The sequence below is a fragment of the Anopheles funestus genome, chromosome 3RL (genome assembly GCF_943734845.2).
Source record: "Anopheles funestus chromosome 3RL, idAnoFuneDA-416_04, whole genome shotgun sequence".
NCBI classification, from domain to species: Eukaryota; Metazoa; Arthropoda; class Insecta; order Diptera; family Culicidae; genus Anopheles; species Anopheles funestus.
Genome location: NC_064599.1, coordinates 22,885,413 through 22,906,848, shown reverse-complemented (window position 1 = coordinate 22,906,848; position 21,436 = coordinate 22,885,413). Strand labels below are relative to the sequence as shown.

At 38.4% G+C, this 21,436-nt stretch overlaps 1 protein-coding gene and 1 non-coding gene across 2 annotated transcripts; both read left to right on the top strand.

The window, feature by feature from the left end:
* The first annotated feature begins 5,680 nt into the window (after positions 1-5,680).
* On the top strand, positions 5,681-21,059 carry LOC125771971 (membrane-bound alkaline phosphatase-like). The gene is made up of 6 exons (XM_049443208.1): positions 5,681-6,054; positions 7,756-7,890; positions 9,991-10,177; positions 11,789-11,961; positions 12,039-12,191; positions 20,085-21,059. Exons 1-6 carry the CDS (start codon positions 5,884-5,886, stop codon positions 20,847-20,849), a joined length of 1,584 nt encoding a protein of 527 aa, XP_049299165.1. The 5' UTR covers positions 5,681-5,883; the 3' UTR covers positions 20,850-21,059.
* Trnae-cuc (transfer RNA glutamic acid (anticodon CUC)) lies at positions 10,580-10,651 on the top strand. Its single transcript has one exon. It is a non-coding gene; the product is annotated as a tRNA-Glu (tRNA).
* Positions 21,060-21,436: the final 377 nt, after the last annotated feature.

Below are 21,436 nucleotides of genomic sequence, written 5' to 3'. Positions count from 1 at the left end.
ACGTTGGGTATTGTTCAAGCTTCAGATTCCCGAGTGATTGAAAGTCAACAATGGAAGGGATTGAAGTTTGCCGGGTCAAAGGCGTACACCGTTTATGATTACGGTCGAATGTGTGCCTGACTTTGCCCACCAAGCCGATCGTTATAAACCAATTATGTTGACCAGTGGAGCGTTTCGTTGGGCAGATTTATCATCCAGCGCGTTTTTGGAAAGGCCGTTAGAGCATAAGAGCATTAGCGAAACGGAAAATCAGCGAACCTACGGTGTGTAAATATTTGACGGTGTAATGAGGTGCTAATTATCGCATTAAAACGGAATCGGTTTACAGCAGAACGGGCTGCTTTCGAAGTCATTGATTGTGATATTCTAAGCGATAGGAAGAGTATAGCTTTTTTCCTTTCTATTCAGTTTTTTATTTCAAAAATGCTTTTTATTTAATATTCTTGCTTAACATCTTCCATTTGCACTTTTAAATATTGTAAAACTATTAACTCTTAGTTGTCTTCAACATTTCGCGTATTTTGGAATAATATATCAACAAGTTTCAATTCAAGATCTGAGATTCTCAGATTCAATTCAAGTTTTGAGATACATTTAATTTATTAATCATTCCGTTTGACATGTAAGGGAAACTTGAATATTTCTTTACCTTTAACTCACCTTCATTTAGAAAAATATGCGATAGTATCTAAGAAGCCAGCCACATCATTAGAAATGTGTTAGAATTAGCAACTGAAGCCTACCGATTTGGGAATGCATTGTGAAACCCAATCTGAAATGAAAAGTGTACCAAATCCAGAAGACGTTTTATCCCATTAAACCTACAAGAAAGGGTCCTACAATGATTCAAATTTTCGTTCAGATATTAAAACTCAAACAAGTTTGTCGACGAATCCGACCTGAATATTTAGAGTGAGGAATCGAAGTAAATGCTACTATTTGTCGTAAGTGAGGGTTAGTATATGAATGATAGGTAATTGTGTACCGGAAAACAGTTTTGATTTAAGAATGAAAACAATCTAATTAGACTCAATACCATACTAATAGCAATACCAAAATCATGCTTGGTTATCTAATAATATATCATGCAATGGTCTCCACAAATTAACCAGTTATCGTCAATTGAGATGCTCCATATAAGGCATTTTGCAGACGAAAGTCAACACGAGACAGAAGGATGCGTTTAAGCCTTTGTTCTCGAATAAGATTAAATTTAACAGATCCATATTTGTGGAGCGACCGAAATATTTTCTGGCTGTTTATAAACGATAATCAGGGGCCATTTAAAGACTGAAAGAAGAAAAACCTAACAGAAAAAGATGTTCTTGATTCTTGCATTGCTTTCTTGTGTGTATTTTACAAATTACAATTCAGTTTTACGTATTGCAAAGTTGTAATTTACACTTTCTTTGGTCTTTCTTGCTTGTCCTGTGTCACGTTCCTACCATTTTTTTTTCAACAACTGCACAATCCGTATAAAGTTGTCACAGTTTATATTCAAACGCCGATTCCTCATAGCAATGTTATCAAGGGAAAGTAGGACTTCAGTGCACTGGGAAATAAAAATTAATTTTATCTCAGAATATCATGTTACTTATTCTCTAATTTAAAATACAATAAACAACATAGTTATTTTTAAAACATGTAAAATATTTCAGTAATGATTTGACTGCTCTAAATTCATCTATCGGTGGTGTAGATAATAGCGGCAAGATCACCACACGACAAGACTGGGTATCAAATTCCATCCGGGGACAGTACGCAGGACTGACTATCCTGCTACTAGAGGTAAATATAAAGTAAATAAAAGCCAGAAATTTCCGCTCAAAACCTCTAGCAGTTTTGTAGAGCCATAACGTAGGAATAAGAAATTATTCTTTACTTTATTTAAAATGAAAATAAAATTTTAATGTGATAAATTATCTTTATTAGTTAACATTAACTATGAATTAAATTGTTCTGATGATTCTGTTTCCCTTCATTTTATTGTTTCATTCTTTCACAAGAAACATACAACTTGTAAGCAATGTATGTTTCCATCCCCTACCACCAGATGGCGCTACGTGTATTGCTCGTGTCAAACGTGCTTGGTTTGATGTCGTATTTAATGTTTGAATACTAATTTGCCTTACGTATGGTAAAAAAAAACATTGAACTGAAATTATTATATGCTTAAGTGGGTTTAAAAATGTTTCTAAATTGAATAAAAAAACGTCTTACAACCTGAAACATAACTACAAAAACCCTGCGTGAAAAAAGTGCGTTCCCAAAAAGTTCATCGACTTCTTCAGCGTTGTAATGCTTTATTTCTCTTCCGTTTTTGTTACGATTTTCCGTCTTTTGTTTTTTACCCATTTCCGTTTCACGTGCGCCCGAAACGCGACATCAGTGGACTTCGTATTTTTTGGTTTTCGGTTTGATGCCACGCGAACCCGCGGCACCGGATTTCTTCATCATCATTATCATCAACGGCATCGTCGGCATCATCGCCGACCTCGGGCGCGAAGCGGTACGGAAGAGACCGCGACACAATCGCCACCACACAAGTGAAAGACGGCCGACGCGTAGTCCGCAGTGGCGTTGAATGGTAGAAAGAAAAACCAGGTCGAGCAGCGGAACTGTGCACGATGATGAAGCTCCCCGACGGAACCGACGGAACAGTGCGAGCATGACTTGCGCAATAAAGCCAGCAACAAAACGATACCGAAACGAACGAACGAACGACCGAGCAGAAAAGGTGAAGCAAAAGGCCTACCCAAGGGTTTGATGTTGGCATGGCACACGGGAGGGAAGCAAGAAAGATTCTATCTTACGGTCGATTGAAACGGAACGGAGCGTGGGACGCCGTGGCGTCACTATAGAAAGTGCTTCCGAAACGAATACCCCGGCCCAACGATGACTCCGATGACGCCGATGATGATGATGATAATGATGAGGCTGTTGTAGCACAAGAAAGCTAGAAGGTAACCGTGCTTCTTTTTTTCCACTACGCCGCCAAACAGCGCACTGGGAAATGATGTGTTTCTTCTTGCTCAATTCAATTGTATCGCGTCCCAATTCCCTCCGTTCCCGTGGTAGATACGATTCCCAGCAAAGGTTTTCCATTCCGGTTCGTTCGGTTGTGATGGTACCTTTTCTTCACGTTCCCTGTGCTCCCTCAAGGATGGCAAGTTAGAGAAGTTTTTTTTTCTTCTACCAATAAAAAGGGATAACAGAGTGCTCCAACATGAGAAGGCTTAGGTGTTATCGTGCTTAGGAAAGGCGCTTTTGGGGATTTTGGAGTGGTGCCGAGTGCCCCGATGGGTGGAAGTAATTAGTTCCATCTGGTTAAGATGTTGTGGATGATAGAATAGGGTAGCTTTTGGTAGTACTTTGCAATTCGGAATCAATTGAAATCAGCTTTAAAATGTTGATACGGGAGGGTATTTTTACACACAAACCCATCAAGAACTGATTTGAATATTTAAAATCACTAAGTAGAAAAACTATTAGTAGAATCTTTATGAAATTAATTGTTCAAGTTGATGTAGTTGATGTAGGATATATGAACTACTAACGGGGTTTAATATATGGCTTAACTTCCTTTATTCTCGGAATTTGAGGACTTTGGAAGTCTACTGCTAAGTCAAACTAAATGAAAGCTTCTGGACAGTTTTGTTAAACAACTCCCTTACTTCATTGGCTGCAATATCTTGGTGGCCGAATTTTTAATCTTGTGTCATTTAATTGTGATGATTTAGTAAGAATATGCTCTCGAGAAGTAGCTGGGTGTCCTTGATTTTCTTGAAACTTTCAAATGTGCCTCACATGTAATTTCTTTCTAGAATCCATTATGATAACGGCGGTTCTACGGTTCTTTTTCTGAACAGTGGTTTATTGGTGTTTTAGCAGTTTGATTGAAGAGCATTCTACCATCAGATCTTCTAGAAAAATTGATATCATAAGATCAACTATTCTCGAAAACTAATGTCACTTCACATTGGGCCGAATTATGTAACAATTTGTTTTTCTTTCTTATTTTTCATACTTTTCGTTATTCGTTGTTGCCTGTGTGAAAAATGCGAGAAACATCAAGAATGCGATTAATCGATGTACGTTTTTCTCGCCGTTGTTTTGGTATTGTTTTTTAATTAATTACACATTTGACTATTAACTGACAATCAATGCCTTATCAGATAAATTACTTCCATGGTGAAGTTTTCGCATGTGATTGGATCTATTGGGTATATAGAATACTCCAGTATAAAATTGACCAATTGACTTGTAAGACTCCGTGTAGTTGAAAGATCTCTGCTTTCAGTGATAGCTGATGATAGCCACTACTTAAGAAGCAAAAAAAAAAAAAGCAGTGAGCAGAGCAAAAATCTTGAAAAATCTTAGATAAAGCAAGTTTCTAAAATACAGCATACTCCAAAATACGAAATCACTTCGTTAAGTGATAGACTTAACGAATTGAATCATTTTTAAAATAATTTAAATCTTCTCATTTGACTCTACAACCCTTGTTGGTCAACCTTGGAAAATGAATGGAAGTTTGAAATCTGACTATCTATATCTATAGCTCTATAGCTCAATCTATAGATCTATAGCTCAATTAGTAGTAGTAACAGAGTGTACAAAAGGTTCAGTCTAATCAAAGATAAGAGACTTTGTTAATTGTTAACAAGCTTTCAACCAACGCTGTTATAAGTTACAACTAAACCTTACATTTTCATTTATGTAATAATTATTCATGGGGATAAAATGTTTAATATTGATAATTTTAATAAATAAAAGTTATACCGCGCAACAATCGTTGACTAATTTAGTAGCGCCATCTAGTGGTGGCTAGTTCATATACAAATTTGATTCCATTCCAATTTTGATCTACATGAAACGTGCAACAGTTTAAATCAGATTCTGCACCTACATTCTACATACGTTCCGATAATTTTCCTGTTCCAAAAAAATTCCAACATCATCGATTATGATTTGGCCAGCGAATAAAACAGTCGTCAATCGTCTCAATTGATCCACTCCGCTTATCTACCATATCATCTTAACCCCATTCCGTTTTCACCGTTCGTGCCTCACGTTACCGTCTTACCAGGCAACGATAAGAAACGAGGGGGGGTTGCATTGAAACAAAGCAATTCACGCATGCCGCTGTACCGGCCATCGTCCAGCGTTAGCGACCGAAGGTGTTGTTCGAGTGATCGAAGTGCGCGCGCGTTCGCACATCTAGTCGCCGGGGTACAATCATTTGGACTGTGGCAATTTTGTGTTGGAACCGTGTGCAAAAATCTCCGCCAAGTTTTGCGCACGGCACACCAGTGCGACATGCGACATTTTGGACCGGTTTAAGTGCGTGTAACGCAACGTTCGCAGGTGCAGCATAACGCGACATAGAGAACTTAGGTTTAGGAATTAAAAAAAGGTTTCTAGATTATTACATGTATGGTTACAAAAAAATAAAGTATTTAAAACTAATTCCGTAAAATAGAAAACAAATAACATATTGATATAAATTCAATGTATTATATGAGCAATCAAACTAAAACATCAGAAAAACAAATCGAAACAAAACACATAACGAATGGCTTAAAAACCATTAGTTAAAAAGCCAAGCAATTTAGACATGATGAACTGTTTCTTTGGTGCATCTAAATCCCAAGGAGGGAGTCATTTGTCTCCCTTTGTCTGCGGGGTTTAGCAGCAAGTGTGGAGAGGTAAGATTGCTGTCTATCAAACGATTCGAATAACCTTATCAGATGCCTATAAAACGACCCGATGTTACATTCGGCAGCAGTCAGTATATCGCGAGGTACGACCAGCCTCTGATCGACTCTGTTCTCAATACGGTAACGTGAAGCAGTGACGTGAAGAAGTGAACCAAGTGTAACCATGTACCGTTGGGGCGTATGGCAAGCTCTACTGGGCCTGGTGCTACTCCTGATGACCGGATCCGTGTGGATACCGATGGTCAATGGGCACGAAGAGCACGATGCACACTACTGGAAGCATATGGCACACGAGCTGCTGTTCGAGAAGAAGGACTATACGATGCAAAAGATTGTAATTATCGATTGAGTTGTTTCGTTTAAAGATTTTATGTTGATGAGAGTGTGTCTGTGTGCGTGATTGTAATATGATGTGCCGTTCAGTTTAATGTTATTTTCGATTAATTGAAAGTGATGAGAAAAAAAGGGTGAAATTAATGAATGAATACTTAACATGAATGAAGTAATTTGTCCCTAATGGCTCATGATAAGGTGTTACACAAAGCATGGCGCAAGGTGCGATACTTGGTACAGGGTTGCTTTATCGTGATATGCAGAGATATGACAACAATACATAAAACAACCTTCTTTCAACTCAGTGCTACTTCAGTGAACGATTCATATCAACAGTCTAGTAATTGGCGTTGATCCTGTTTACAAATCATCGATCTAATTTCGATAACAAACTTTCAGAAGCATTTTACAACGACTTACTTTCTCTCCCCAGCTTCAATTCTTATCGTGGGAATCAAGTGGATGCATTCCGGTGGACGTAAAGAAATTGAGTTGAATGACTGTCGTTATCAGCAAGATTTGTCGTAATGTTTGGTATAATAAACAGTTATTAACACTTTGACGGCCGATCACACCACTGTGGTGTGATGGTAAACACATCGGTTGAAAGCCGATCACACCACAGTGGTGTAATGACGCAAGTATGGATTTTTGTGTTTTTTTTTAAATGGGTCAAACCTTGGGCTCCATGCAATGAAAAAACATATTTTTATTCAAGTAACTCGGACTGGTAATATGCTTTAAATCGTTAATTATTTACGGATATACGAAGAAGATACTGATCATAACAAACCAAGCCGGCGAGACGTGCATTGAACGGCGCAAACGGTACCGGCGACCAGCGAAGTAAACAATGCGCAGCGTGCGGCTGTCAAAGTGTTAATAGATGTACATTTGTGAAGAACAGACTAGCGATCGGTTACTTGAGCTGTCTGTGTTTTAGCTTCACTTACATCGCTTGTTTAGCGACCCATAAGCCATCTGAAAACAAAAGACCATTTAGACCTTTTTAGACTACAGTTGTATGATTTTTATTCAACCTCTTTATGCTGTCTTGAATATTGTGTATTTAGTTTGTTTATTTTTTTGGTTTGTTCATTTATTTTAATTTTAAACTACCGCAATGAAACGTGAAAAATCATTTAACTTTTTTACAAAATATAAAAATCCTTAAGTAATTTTTTGTAAACACTCTTACATTCTCCTGTACAGCATCCTTTCATGTTTCCTATTCATTTTGTAAATAAGTATGTAACTTTTTTTTATTTTGTTTTGCAATTTTCTCTGTAGAATACAATTTTTATTATCATTATTAAAAGTAAAAAAGAAATTTGTATAACTCGTGCTTATTCGTACTTCGTACACACCGGTGTGGTATATCGTTTCAGTTATGTAGTGCAAACTGATCTTGTTCATCAGCGCATTTCACCATTTTGCATGCGATTCGAAGTTTATATGACCAAAGCGATATGCGGCACCGTTGGTACATGAGTCATCATGTTCAAATGTGTATTGTATAACATGTGTAAATACAAATTGGAAACAAAATTATTAAATAATTATTTTTAAAAATATTTAGCTTATATTTCAAATGAGAAAAAAATGACTACTGCTGTTATCAAATTATTTTCGATATTTTCTCATTTTTTCTTTATTTTTTTTCTTTTTATGTGTACCTGCGCTTGAATGGAATTTGCCGCAGAACATTGCCAAAAACATCATGGTGTTTGTCGGTGCCGGCATGTCCCAACCAACCGTAACAGCAGCCCGGCTCTACAACGGGGGTGACAATGAAACGTTTGCCTTCGAGCGTTTAAAATGGAGCGGAAATGCGCGGGTAAGTTTCTGGGGACGGGAAATTTCTGGGATTGGGAGAAAGCAAGTCGGGACATCGTACCAATTTCTGTGCATCGGAAATATTGAGAGTAAATCGACACTGGGAAACAAACCACTTCGATGCTGGTCGGTTTGCAATGGGCAACGGGTTCGTGAGCATCATCATCATCAACTACACCGGCAACTAGATAGCAGGTGGGGGTAAAGTGTAGCTATATTGCAACCGTGCTGTTCCAAATCTGGTTCTGGCTTCGATTGCACTATTCGTTTTTATCGATATGATGATGGGTTTTTGGGAGATGCGGTATTAACGAACTGGATTGCATTGGAATTGATATTGGAAAGTGATTGCTGCTTGGTTATAGTTTTGAAGAATAGATTCGATTATAGGGTTTAGAAACATAGTGTAATCACTTTAATTTGCTTATAGAATTTTTTAAACTAATTGTGTAATATGTTAATAGATGTTGTTGACTAAAATAAAATAACCAAAGTTGGTAGTTAAACTTAATTACAGCTTTTCGAGGGTATAATTGACATGTCCACCGAGTTGTTATTTTATTGGAGCTTGAAATTGGCTCTTTCAACGACGTTTGGACATGTTCAACAAAGCTATTGAATGTCGGTCTAATGTAGTTCCTGGCAACACTGTTGCTATGGATTCGATAGATGCAATACTACTGATTACTACACATTTTGCCAGTAGCCACACCTTGCAACAGTTGTTCAACAGTTTTGTTGGACGTTTCTAAGCCATCTTCCATATAATTCAACGGCTGATCACAACAACATCTCGATGAAAATGTCGATAATACCATCGAAAACCCTGTATGAAAGTTAAATAGTCCATTAAGCTTAGAACATTCTTCTAAAATTCCTCAGTGAAACTGAGGTGGAATGGCTTGAATATTAGTTTTATTGGTTTTTAAAATTGCAATACATATTTGTTTATGCTTAAAAATCATTCCCTATAGAAGTCTTAAAATTGTGAGGTTATGGGTTTTACAATTAATATGACAAACTGCATTAGCAAATCACCTTTCTGAGCAGTACGGGTAACCCGACATCCAGTTAAAAGCTATTCGGATGATATGGGTTTCAAACCCTGCAAAGATATTATAAAAGAATCGAAGAATTCCCCAACTCAACGTTTTAGTCAACTTTTATTAAATCCTGTTAGACCTTAAACTTTGAAATATGGATATCTTTCCTATTTTTTCCTAGAGCTGTTTTACACAAAAGTGCCAAGCTCTCAGGCGAGCGCATCTTACCAAAAACTGGGTATTTTTGTTCGTCCCGAATAAAACTTTTTATCTGTGCTATTTGAAAACGTTCCATTCATGCTTTCCAATTGAACTGGAAAACGCACAACACGATTACCATTTTTTTCTAGTGCCAAAATGGGGGGTGAAAACATATAAAAGGAACAAAATCACATATAAATAAAAAAATAAGCAATCCTACACCATATGGACGGGGTGGGAAAATTGCATAAGAGCTGTCTCCCCTGAAAGAGGAGTGCAAAAAAAGAAGCGAAATCAGAGAACCGATGGTTTCAGTTGGCAAATCGATTGGGGAAAATGTTTTCGATCGCAAAAGGTTCAGACACGATGAGAAAATAACAGGAGAGAAGAGAGAGAGAAGAAGCAATTGAACGATGACATGCTGGAATGGGGAGATCCCGTGCCCGTTACGGTTCTATTCTATTTTTCCGGTTATTGATTGGAAACACATGGTTTTTGGGAAGCACACGTGGAGGAAAAAAGTATCGTGAGGCACTAGACCATGATTTGTAGCGTCATCCTTTCCCCCGTTTGTGTAGGGTAGTTTTCGAACAAAATTTCCCAACCAATTCCAACTCCAACGTCAAAGGATGGGGTAATAAATTGACCACTTAGTCGTGCAGGCGTGTTCGGGTTCGGGCAAGCACAGGTGGGTCCAATGTCGATGGACCCCCGATATTCCCAAGCTAATGGGGATGGATGAATTTGTTTTTCTTTCAGCTTTAGCAGAAGGGAAGGATTATTGTGCTCTAGCTGGCGGCTTCTAATACATTGTGCGTCGTTTCTATTTTCATTCTTTTTGTCCCCCTTCCGAACAGACATACTGCGTGGATAGTCGGGTACCGGACAGTGCCTGCGCTGGGACAGCCTTCCTGACGGGTGTGAAATCAAACTTCGGTACCGTGGCCATGGATCCGACCGTCCACCGGGGCGAATGTACGATGGATCCGGCGAAAAAACTTGCCTCCATCGCTAAATGGGCCCTCGAGGCGGGCAAAGCAGTTGGTAAGTGTTTGTTGGTTTTTTTTATCCTTATTCGCACGACAATATTTTCACTTGCAGCTAGGAAATTTTGCTGTAGGCAAGGTTAAACCTCGTGTGTGAATTTTCCAGTAGGAAAAAATGTGTGATTTATCATCTTTCAATTGCTTATCGCTTTGGTTCAATTGTTTGTTCAATCGTTGTAAAAACTTGTAGCAGTTTTCTAATAATAATCTCACCTTCAGAAAGCATGCGCAGTGTGATTAACTATTTTTAAAAGGGGATCGTTTCACTGCGCAGCAGGGAAACTGAGCGACTTGACGTACCTTTTTCCGAAGGGAGGGTGAAAAGAGATCGAAAAGAAACGAAGCGTAACTTAAGTTTATTTTTGTTTCCATCTGGTAATGTTCATTGGGTAGTAACAACTCCCATATTGTCTAGTGGTTAGGATATCCGGCTCTCACCCGGAAGGCCCGGGTTCGATTCCCGGTATGGGAAATAATGATCTTTTTTGGCTTATTCGAAAAGGATTATTTTTTGATTTGCTTAAATTGTATTTTCATAAAGGATCCAATATAAACAAGCAAACTAAAACATGGAGTTTTGTGTTTTAGAAAACTGAAACTTAATTTTGACGTTATCGAAGAAAGTTTGATTTGTTTCCGGTTACTGGAAAACCATGAAATAAAAACAAAACACAAGACAATTCAGTTATACTCCATTTAGTTGTTCCATATTCCCATACAATTTTAAACGCAGCACTGAACTTGATAAACAGAAACTATTAGTTTGTGTAAGATGTATTAAAATCCCAACTCATACTCTTATGAATTTTTTTCTTTTTCAATATTCATTGTAACTTATTAGTCAATTCGGAGGTTTTTAAATCGCGGTTCGCCATCCTCGCCATCGATCCGCCATTGGTGTCACGACTTTGATTCTTTCATTGATTTGCCGCTGACATAATAAAGACCTAAGTTACTTACACAATTTTAACACTAAGGATTAGATTCGACTACTTCTAGTAGTATATAACGTCCAAGGTATAATGGTCCGAGGTAAATCTCACATACTCCTTCCGAATAACCTCCTTTCTTCCTTATTATGTTTCCCTTAATTATACCAAGAGACGAAACAGGCACCTGAGGTCTGTTCTCTATAATAATACAAACATCTCGCACCCACTTAATTATTGAAAGTGTATTTGCCCTCATGTAAATACTGCAAGTCACATCGAAGGTCCAGATTCAACTCCTTTATTATTTGGTCAATGTTTAAAAGTTCATTACAAATACAAGTTAGTATCCAAATGTAATTAGAATTACATGTACACTATGTTAGACAAAGGATTTGGGATTTTTTCCTAATGACTAAAATGGTTTAATTTATAAAAAATAGAGAAACTCTTGGATGAATTTGCTTTAGAGCAATATAGTGTTTTTTCGTCCCCTTGATAGCCAGTAGTAGTTCAAATCATTCGAATCATCCTGAAATTCTCTATACAAATCTAATATTAACGCTTAATGTTCAAATACTTCAAACATATTTTTCGTATACTTCATGAGATTCCGTACCGTAGTTCTTTGATTTCTTGAGGTGAAAAATAATCAACTTATCATCATTTTATCCACACAGGTTTTGCGACAACCTCCCGTGTTACCTCCGGTTCAACCGCTGCCCTGTATGCGAACAGTCCGGATAGCAATTGGGAAAACGATGCTGACGTTAAAGCGGCTGGATGTAATGCGGCCACCGTTCCGGACATTGCTCATCAACTCATCCACGGTGACATTGGCAAACAGTTCAAGGTATGATGTGAGGTGTACATGTTTTAAAAACTCTATTCTGTGCTTATTTCAATTTTATTGTGTATCTCTTGCTGCAGGTTATTCTCGGTGGAGGACGTAAACATTTTATTCCAACTTCCGACACGGACACTTCCGGTGCAAGAGGATTGCGAACCGATGGTAAAAACCTCATCACGGAATGGAAACAGTCGAAAGAGGGAGCAAGAAATGCTACATACATCACAACCGTGGTAAGTAAACCTCTGTTGCGCACCTTTGCCTTTTATTCACCTTGGGCTTGTTTAAAGCGGTTCGATTCGTACCGCATTCTTCCTGCCAGTGAAGTGCTTTTGCTCGTCTCGATCCGGGAGTCGTTGGCGTGTTGTTAGCTGGAAAATCCATTAACTTCAACTTCGCCACATTTTTCATTCGCTTATGACCTTACCAATCGGTCCCGGAGGGGACAAGAACAAGAGCGTCGATAGGAGCTGGTGAAAAACTTTTATGACTCCGATTTCGAGACTCGGTTTTCACTGTATCGAAACGGTTCCACAAGTGATTGCTAAGGGTGGGATTTATGCTGCTACCCACGGAATTATCCGATGCAAAGGGACTTCCCATAAAAAGTGTGTTTCCAGAAAATGTTTCTACCGAAAGGAAGGAAATTTATTTTAAGAATTCCAACAACATCACGTACAAGATCTATTACCATGAGCATAACTTTGTCACTGTAGCTTCTTCGTAAACACTTTAAGCACGAACTTCACGAAATGAAACATTATTAACGATAACAATGTTCATGTTTTCTCACAAAACAAATCGTGAAGCGATTTGTGCGGGATTATTGTGGCTGCAGGTTTTACTTAATCATTACAACCAATGCTTTCTTCCTTGAGTCTCTCGCGGCCTTTATTCGGTTAAGCTCGCAACGTTTCGAGTACTAGCTTCTCTTAATAAAGACATAATCCGTACCATTTTTGGCACATCGCAAACGGAAGAGCCGATTTCCGATAAAATCCTCCATGATTTATGGGGTCGTCTGTATGCGATTGGGGCATGGGATGGAATGGCCGGGGGTTTTTTTTTAAATTCGCTCTGTTCGTTTCAACGTACTCGAGCTTCAAACTGCCAACTGGGGAGTAATGATTGCGTAGACGACGGTTACCGTAATTTATGTTCGTTTGCAAACGATCTGAAGTGCGACGTTGGAGCAAGATTGATGAATGGCATTCTGCATAGGAAATGTTGGTGTTTTTTGAAGAAATTTCTTTACGGTAGGTTAGCATTTTAGCTTTATTCGTGAGTTTTGTTTACTTAGTTAGCTTTTTTGTAAGAAATATTTCTTGTTTTTTTATTGTCATGGGGTTTCAACCTTTTTTTTGCTTGTTAAAAGCGGTCAGGACGTATTAAGGTTTATTTTACCACGTAGCAGGATAGTGAGTCCTTGCTATCCGCGGCCAGTCCGGATGGGATTTGATATCCGGTCCTGTCGTGTGGACCGGCGCCGTTTATCACACACACCACCCAGGCCGCCCCAAGGAGTTTCAACTTGTTGGAGTTTCAACTTATTTATATTGTTTTCTTTAAATTTGTTTGTATTGATTTATCACTTTATACTTATTTAGTATAACAAACGATATCGTTGGTAATATTTTCGACCATTTTTTATTTTTATTACATGATTACGGATTTAGCCATATTGTAATATTTTCAATCTAATCACTTTAAAAAAATTTTTGTAAATTTTTTTATCTATATTGTTATTTTCACCTTTTTTCAAAAGATTTTCTGGTTTAAATCTCGTTAAAGTTTAGCACAACTTGTATGAATCGTATGAACATCGTTATCCGTTAAATTAATTAATGCATCTAGTGAAACCCTTTTCCGCCGTTATGCTTTCCTCCCATTCGGGCAAACCAATAACTATTCAGTATTCTGTATATATTTTTATCTTTATTTATCGTTCAATCTATTCGTACAATAAACCGGCGCCTACAAACAGGCCAACACGCAGAATAGCAAACGAAGGAATGGCATGAGTAAAATATAAAATGCCAAACATATTCCAAACATCGATCAGATGGCTCGGCGTTGCAAAACGGGCCTACCTTATGCACCAGGACACAGCTTTGATTTGATTTATTGGTCCCTCCCGCTCTGTGTGTGTGTGTGTGTGTGTGTCTGTGCTGTTCGAACGGTGTAAAATGGCTGATATAAATCATTCGGCATGTCAATTGCCGCCACTGGCGTGTATAAAATTGGCACAAAAAAAGTTAAAAACGCAACAGCGACAGGGCTCGAGGTGTGGATGCACTGGTCAATTTAATTCAAAGATATTTGTGCATTTTGGTGGAAGTGGGTATGTTATGGTTGGGGTTTATGTTTTTTTGGTAAACGAGAATGCAAACGAACGAAAAAAACCACAGTTTGAAAAGATCCTGTGAGTAGACGCAACGGGTGAAAAGTGATGTGGAGACAACTTCCGTTGGTGGTTTTTAATTTCGATTTGGTCGTGGATTTTCGCTTGCGATGGTCAAAACATATTTTTCAAGTTAATGGAAGAATCTGATTTTAGGGCAGTGTATGAATGAAAATAGGTTTTGTTGCTTTTAGTTGGAACACTCAGTTATCTTTACTGGTAAAAAGGTGAAGAAGACTATATACGATCTTTGGGTCTTTTATAGAGTTTTCTCTTTTCTATAAAAAGTCCGTTTTAGTTTGGACAGTATAAGTCACTCATACCCAAATACCCAAAAATCTTTCTACATATTTTGAGTACGTTTTTATATAAAATAGAAAATTGTTTTCAAATAAAAAATTTCTAAGAAAATAATTTCTCTACATTATCAAAATTTATTACAAGTAACAACAAAAAAAAATACGCACAATTGTTTTAAAATTAGTTTAAAATTAAAGGACATTTTTTTAAGTGTCTCATCTAGCAATGGATCGTGCAATGGATCCGGATTTCATTCGAATTTGAAATATATTTCGTATTCTTCTTCTTATTCTTATTCTTCTTCTTCTCAGCGTAATGATCTCTAAAGGTCATATGCCAGCCATTTTTGGCTTACTAAACTTGTTACCATTTGATCGGATTTATTACATATAACAATACAAACTTTTGTACAGAAAAATATAAAATCGTGGAATGGAATTGGACAAAATATGATAGTAATTTTGCAAGTTGAAATAATTAAAATTTTAATTTTTGTTAAAGAATATTTGCCAGTTAAAAATACTTAATTTCAGCTTACTCTTCTTATATAATTTCAATTGCGTAATTTTGACCAAAACTTGCTTATATTCGACTGTTCGGAGCAATTTCATCAAAAGCAAAAAAACAAGAAGGTTTGGGGCACGTTTTACTGCACCGATCGAACGAGTTTCGATTCGCAATCGAACTGCTGCACCGCAAGTGCATCATCACAAACGCAGCAGCAGTTACCCCACCACCTTTCCAGAATCGTGGCATTTCGTGTGAACGAAACAAAACGGACAGAACGAACGGGTTAAAAAGCTGAGCAACGAACCTCAAGCGGCGGCATTCGTTTGGCCGCGCCCGTTTCCCCAGTTGGTTGGTTTCGCTGCACGCGCGCGCTTCGTTTGAAGGTGGACGCCGTTTGAAGTTTATCGTCACGTTATGCTACGAACGAAAGGCGACACCGTGGCGAACGTGTCCAACAAACGTGGACCGGCTAAACAAAAAAAAAAGAAACACTCCGAGATGCTTCTTCACTTTATTCATTATTATTATTTCGATCGGTTCGTTCGTTCGTTCTTCCGTACACGTTCAGGGTCAGCAGGGGACTGTGAGCCGTGGTACAACACTGCTGCATTCTAATATTTGCGACACACGATCGGTTTATTGTCAATCATTCGTGTCCGGACGCGGGTGTGCTGATGGTTATCAGTGGTTTTTTCGTGCACCCTTACCACCCCATTACCGCATGCCTTTAGGGGGTATGCAGTTTTCGAACTGGTAGAATTTATATGGAGTTTCGGGTTTACGATGGAAAGATGATTCTGGTTTGTGTTTTTTTTATGATGCCACAACCGTGCGTCGTTTGTGGCACATATGCGTTAGCGAAAGTGCCGGCTTCGTTCCAATCATCCTTTCCAGAAGCATAAAAATAAAACCATTTGAATGGAGAAGAAGGATAATAAATACTCGCAAACATTAATTCTTTGGGATTTTATGAAAAGTGTTTGGAAATGAAATGGAAATCAGATGGTTTTATATTTTTATGTTGATATGTGTTGATAAGCAAAAAAAGAAGATATAAAAATAAATCCAAAAATCCTATCATTAATTAAACAAATCAACATTTAAAAAGCTCAAAACAAAATACTAAAAACCTCAACCTTACCTCAATCTAAAAGAAAAAGCGTGCAAAAATTTTACACTAACAGCAAAGACAAACAAGCTTAATCTATGCTTGAATTATTTAATGGAAAATAAATGGAAAAAGATAAAAAAGAATGCAGAAAAAATTAGCAAAAAAAGAGAAAAACTAAACTAGAATACAACATGTATTTAATTTTAGTTTCTGTGACAGTTGTTAATTTTAAACTTATCATCTTACTTAATTGCTTACTTTTATGTTAAAAATCCATTTTTATTTCGTTTATCATAAACTTCTTATTAGTTTACACCGCATCTTCATTAACCACAAAATGAATGTGACTGTCAGGAATTCTCTTTAATTGACCTCGCCATCGCACAGCTTCACCAGTTGTTATTTCGAATCGATTTTGCATTCTTACGACTCTGCGCCACCAAACGCAGTCGGCACGCTAGCAGCAAACAGAGAAAATTCATTAAATTTGATCATTGCCATTAATTAACGTTATAAAAAGCTTGCCGAATTCTCGCCGTTCAGCATTTCAACAGGACCTGTGCTGGGCACGGGAATGAACCGCAACTTTTATTGAGACATAAAATACTCCCGGCCCAACACCATAGCAATATTCCCGCCTCATGGTTGTGTGCCTTTTTTCTGCCTTTTTGATTATTGCTCACCAACAGGACGCGATGAGTTTGGACTGGAGCAGTAACACACGCCGAACCGTACGAGCAATGCGGTAAAACTGTTTTCTTTAATCTCTTTTGGTACTTTTTACGCCACGATATTGCACACCTCATGTGCAGCATCCGATTCCGATGGGGAACCAACTCGCGTGGAGGTGGTGGAAGACCATTACAGGGTTTTTTTCCCGGTTTGGTGGATGATCGAGATTAGACCGGAGAAATCCAATTAAAGGCCAATGTTTACACGAGGATAAGAGTGCGGTACTTGTGGCTCTAATCCGACCAATGTCTGTCCTGGGCACGAATTGTTTCTGCATCGATTAGCTGTAGTTGATTGCTGTACCGAACGGGATGGAGCAGAGAGAAAGAGAGAGAGAGAGAGAGAGAGAGAGAGAGAGAGAGTCACTTTACCACACTTTGTTTGCTGCGTCAGTGCTTCTCGTGTAAGCAAACATTTGGATGAATAATTTAAAATCAGACTAGAGCTGTGCAAAAGGTTCGCTTGAAAGCGAGTAGCGAGAGGGTTCGATTTTTAATCGAATTATAATTCATCCGGTGTGGATCCTTCGAATCGTCAGGTCACTAAGCGTTTCAAACAAGAGCTAGATTCATGATGTGGAGTTTACATTTTTGTCCTTCAGGTAAAATTCTCTGTTAGGTTATATATTCATAAATCACATAATTGAGTTCTACCAATAAGTCCAATATTCAAGTACAAAAAACACGAAATATGTAATATTTTTGCATATTTGATAAGACTTACCTAAAGTTTGGCTGACCTAATATGCCAATAATGTAAAATAGCTTCTGTTATTTTATTAAAATATACTTTTCTTTAACTTATTATTACATTTCAATATTTCGTAGCTGGTACGAATTGTGGTGTGCAAAAGGAATACGCCATTGGATCATAAATAACGATAAAAATCAACTTACTTAGGTGTAATGAAAATAAAAAAAATATCTTGAATTTCTTTTTTCCCTTAAAAAAACTGGAGCTACATTATGTTAGTTATACATTCCATTCTCAATGTATCTTTTCTTATCTTTGACACTTTTCCATTTTTCTGACAACTCTCAAAATCGTACGTTATTTATTTGGACACTAACTGGGTCTTTGGTACCAAAGGTTCACTATTCAGCAAGAATCATTAAAAGGAAGACTCTATGACTATGAACTGTACGACGGACGGGATCAGACTACTAATATTAGGCCAACTAACTTCTGCCCGAGCATTTTAATGTTGCGAAAAAACTTTGTTATCGGTTTTTACGGCCTCAATCGCTTTGAATGTTGTACTTTCTCGGTTATAGTTTCGTTCGACTGAAATATCTCGTAATACCCTTCAGACTCTCAAGTTCTGCAAACAAACAACAGTTCTCACTAAATGAACAGCATAAACTTTTTGTTCTTGATAATCTAGTACATATGGTACTAAAATAGACATATACAGAGTAAATATTGTTGGCACTTAAGCGAAATTAAAAAATATATGTATATTCTGTATGTAAAAGAAAAATTAGTATATGCTGAACAATGTAGCCGACTATTCAACGTGATAGTTTACGTTCAATAGCGGCAATCTGTTCACGTTTCTTTTTACCTATTGCCGGAATTGAGCGTAAACTACTGACATGCTTTGAGTAAGGCGAACTCAGGAAGTTAAAATTTTCACGATCATTCCTCTACTCTAGTACTCCTGAAAGCTTCAAATATTTGAAGAACTACAACTATAGTGAAGTTACTTGCATTGTCACTTTAGAGCACGTTGTCGAAAAGGATATTCGACTCCACAATTGTGAAAGGATAAAAGACAAAGGGGAAATACTGGACAAAGATATACGTCAAGATAAAATGAAGTAGTCAAAGTACTTAAAGTCCTTCAAATGTTTTAGACCTTTTATAGGGAAAAGTAGTAATAAAACTATATGATTATTTCCTTAATTTATCATGATGAGAATTGCATTTAGCGCTTCATAACAGACTAAACTACCTACCATTTAAATGCTCAGTTTGCCAGTAGAACCTTACACAAACCTAGACCTTAATCCAGACCTTAATCAAGAGAAGCCCTCACATGAAGTGTAAAGTCAGCTACTCCCTTACGAAACTACAATTTATTTCATCTCATTATTCTGTCGATAAACGTCTGTTTTATATCATCAGTGTATCTGAATTCCTATCTGATTTACTCACCATATTGAAACACACTATAAACTTTAAAGTAAGCTAGTGTCCCTTATTTGATCACCTAAATTTAAAGCCAATTCTGTCCTTCAACTGCACCAACGACATTTTCTCAAAAATAAAATCCCCACTGCAACACTCAGTTTCAAACGAACTATACCTGCCATGTGACTCTCATTCACGCCATCCCATTACACGGAATTAAGCCAAACCAGCATCACCATCGATAGTAGAATTAAAGTCGCCCCGTTCGATGGGTCCGAATCTTAATCAGTATTTTAAATATTTATTAAATTTCTTCCCTTCATCAACCGTGCTGTCTCTCGTTCACCTCCGTCCATATCTAAATCATCCCTTCTTTAAACGTACCATTAGGACATCAACAGTCTGACGCACCGTTCTACTGCCATGTCAGCGAGATTCCTTTCTCCCTTGCTACCGTTCTGTGCCACACATTGCAGAATTCACCCTCGCTCGGGAGTGGAAGGTAAAAGTTCCCCCATTTGGTATTTCGCCTATTTGATTTGATTTGTAATTCCATTTAACAGCAGCAGCGAGGCCTTATCGTAAGCAGTAGGGGGTTTCATCAGTGAGTGAAGGATGCGTCCTAAGCGCTGGGTGAAGGTTCTAGAGTAAGGCATATTGTACCGGCTGTGCTCTTCCGGTTGGTCGCTTTGTTTCGTGTGTTTTGTTATCGACGGAAGTGGCAAAAAAAATTGCTGCTTGTTACACAAATAGCTTGTTAACCACATTAAGGAGAGGTTTCTATTGTGCTATTCATTGTTAGGTCTGGAATTTTGGGGACAATTTTTCTTGTGCGAAATTTTGTGGATTCCTGTTTTTGACCATTAACAACTTTTCTTATGATAATTGAAAAAAGCTCACCCTTTAACCGTGGTTTTTTGTTACATTTATTTTCTACAGGGTGAACTGGCCAGCCTAGATACGTCGAAGATTGACTACCTTTTTGGACTGTTCGACTATGACCATCTACCCTTCAGTGCCGACATTGCCAACGGCAGCGATACTCCAGCGCTCGTGAGCATGGTTCATTATTCGCTCGAGATGCTACAGAAACCGGAACACACCGAAGGGTTCCTGCTGTTCGTGGAAGACGGTAACATCCGTCGGGCACATGGGCAAAACAAACCACGCAAAGCGTTCGGCCAGGTTAGCCACTATGCCAACGCATTCAACATGGCCAACATGATGGCGAGCGAACAAAATACGCTCTTTATCTCGATGAATGACGTCGGCAGTACGCTTAGCCTGCCCGGCTATCCGGCCCGTTCTTCCGATCCGCTAGGTACACCGGCCGGTACCAGCAGTGAAGATGCACTGCCTTATCTCGGCCTTAACTATGCCACTGGACCGGCTCACTCGGCGTACTATAGCGCCGGCAGTGGACGACTGGACCCGATGCTAGTGCTGCAGGGTGTACCGAACGTGCTGGAACGCACCTGCCCGGCTATGGTACCGATGGCTGAGGGTGTCGATGGTGGCGAGGACGCTACCGTGTACGCTTCGGGACCGTGGGCGTTTATGCTGTCGGGTGGCTATGAGCAACACTTTGTGGCCCATACCATTGCATTCGCGTCCTGCATTGATGGGGCGTGTGATGGGGCGGCCACACTGGTGCTTTCTTCGGCCGCGATTCTTGCTGCGCTCGGTGTACGATTGTTTGTCTAGAATTTGTTGTCCATTGTTCTAGTGTAGGGAGTTAAATGAACGCGTCAGTTGAGACCGTATTATCCACTTTTTGCAAAACGGAAATCACATCCTAAAACAGTCAAACTAAAGAAGACGATAAAGGGAGAGTAGGAAAAGGAAGGAAAAGAGAAAATGTTTGGGTTGGGGTGATTTCCAGTAATAAATTACAACGATAAGTTGACTTATGCATCAAAAGTATTTTTTCTTTTTTAAGAATAGAATTTCTGGTAAATTCAAATCACAAAAAATTCAGCTCAACTCAAGGTGTCGCTTGACTCGATGCTTCTTTTTAGACGATAAATTCTCGAACTTGTTTTGGCTTATCGAACCCTTGGGCTTCCCAGACGAATACTTGACTTCACTGATCACTTGCTCTACTGGAGGCTAGAAAGTCTCAGGAGTCAGCTGTGTTAATTACAGGAATAGTTCTTGGAGTTGCCGACCAACCTTCTCTTTCTATCTGTTACTCTACAATTCAATGTTTTTTCTGAACATTTTTTTTCTTACAACTGGCATCCTCTAAACCACATTGCCGATTATCTGTTGATTTCCATTTTCTAGATATA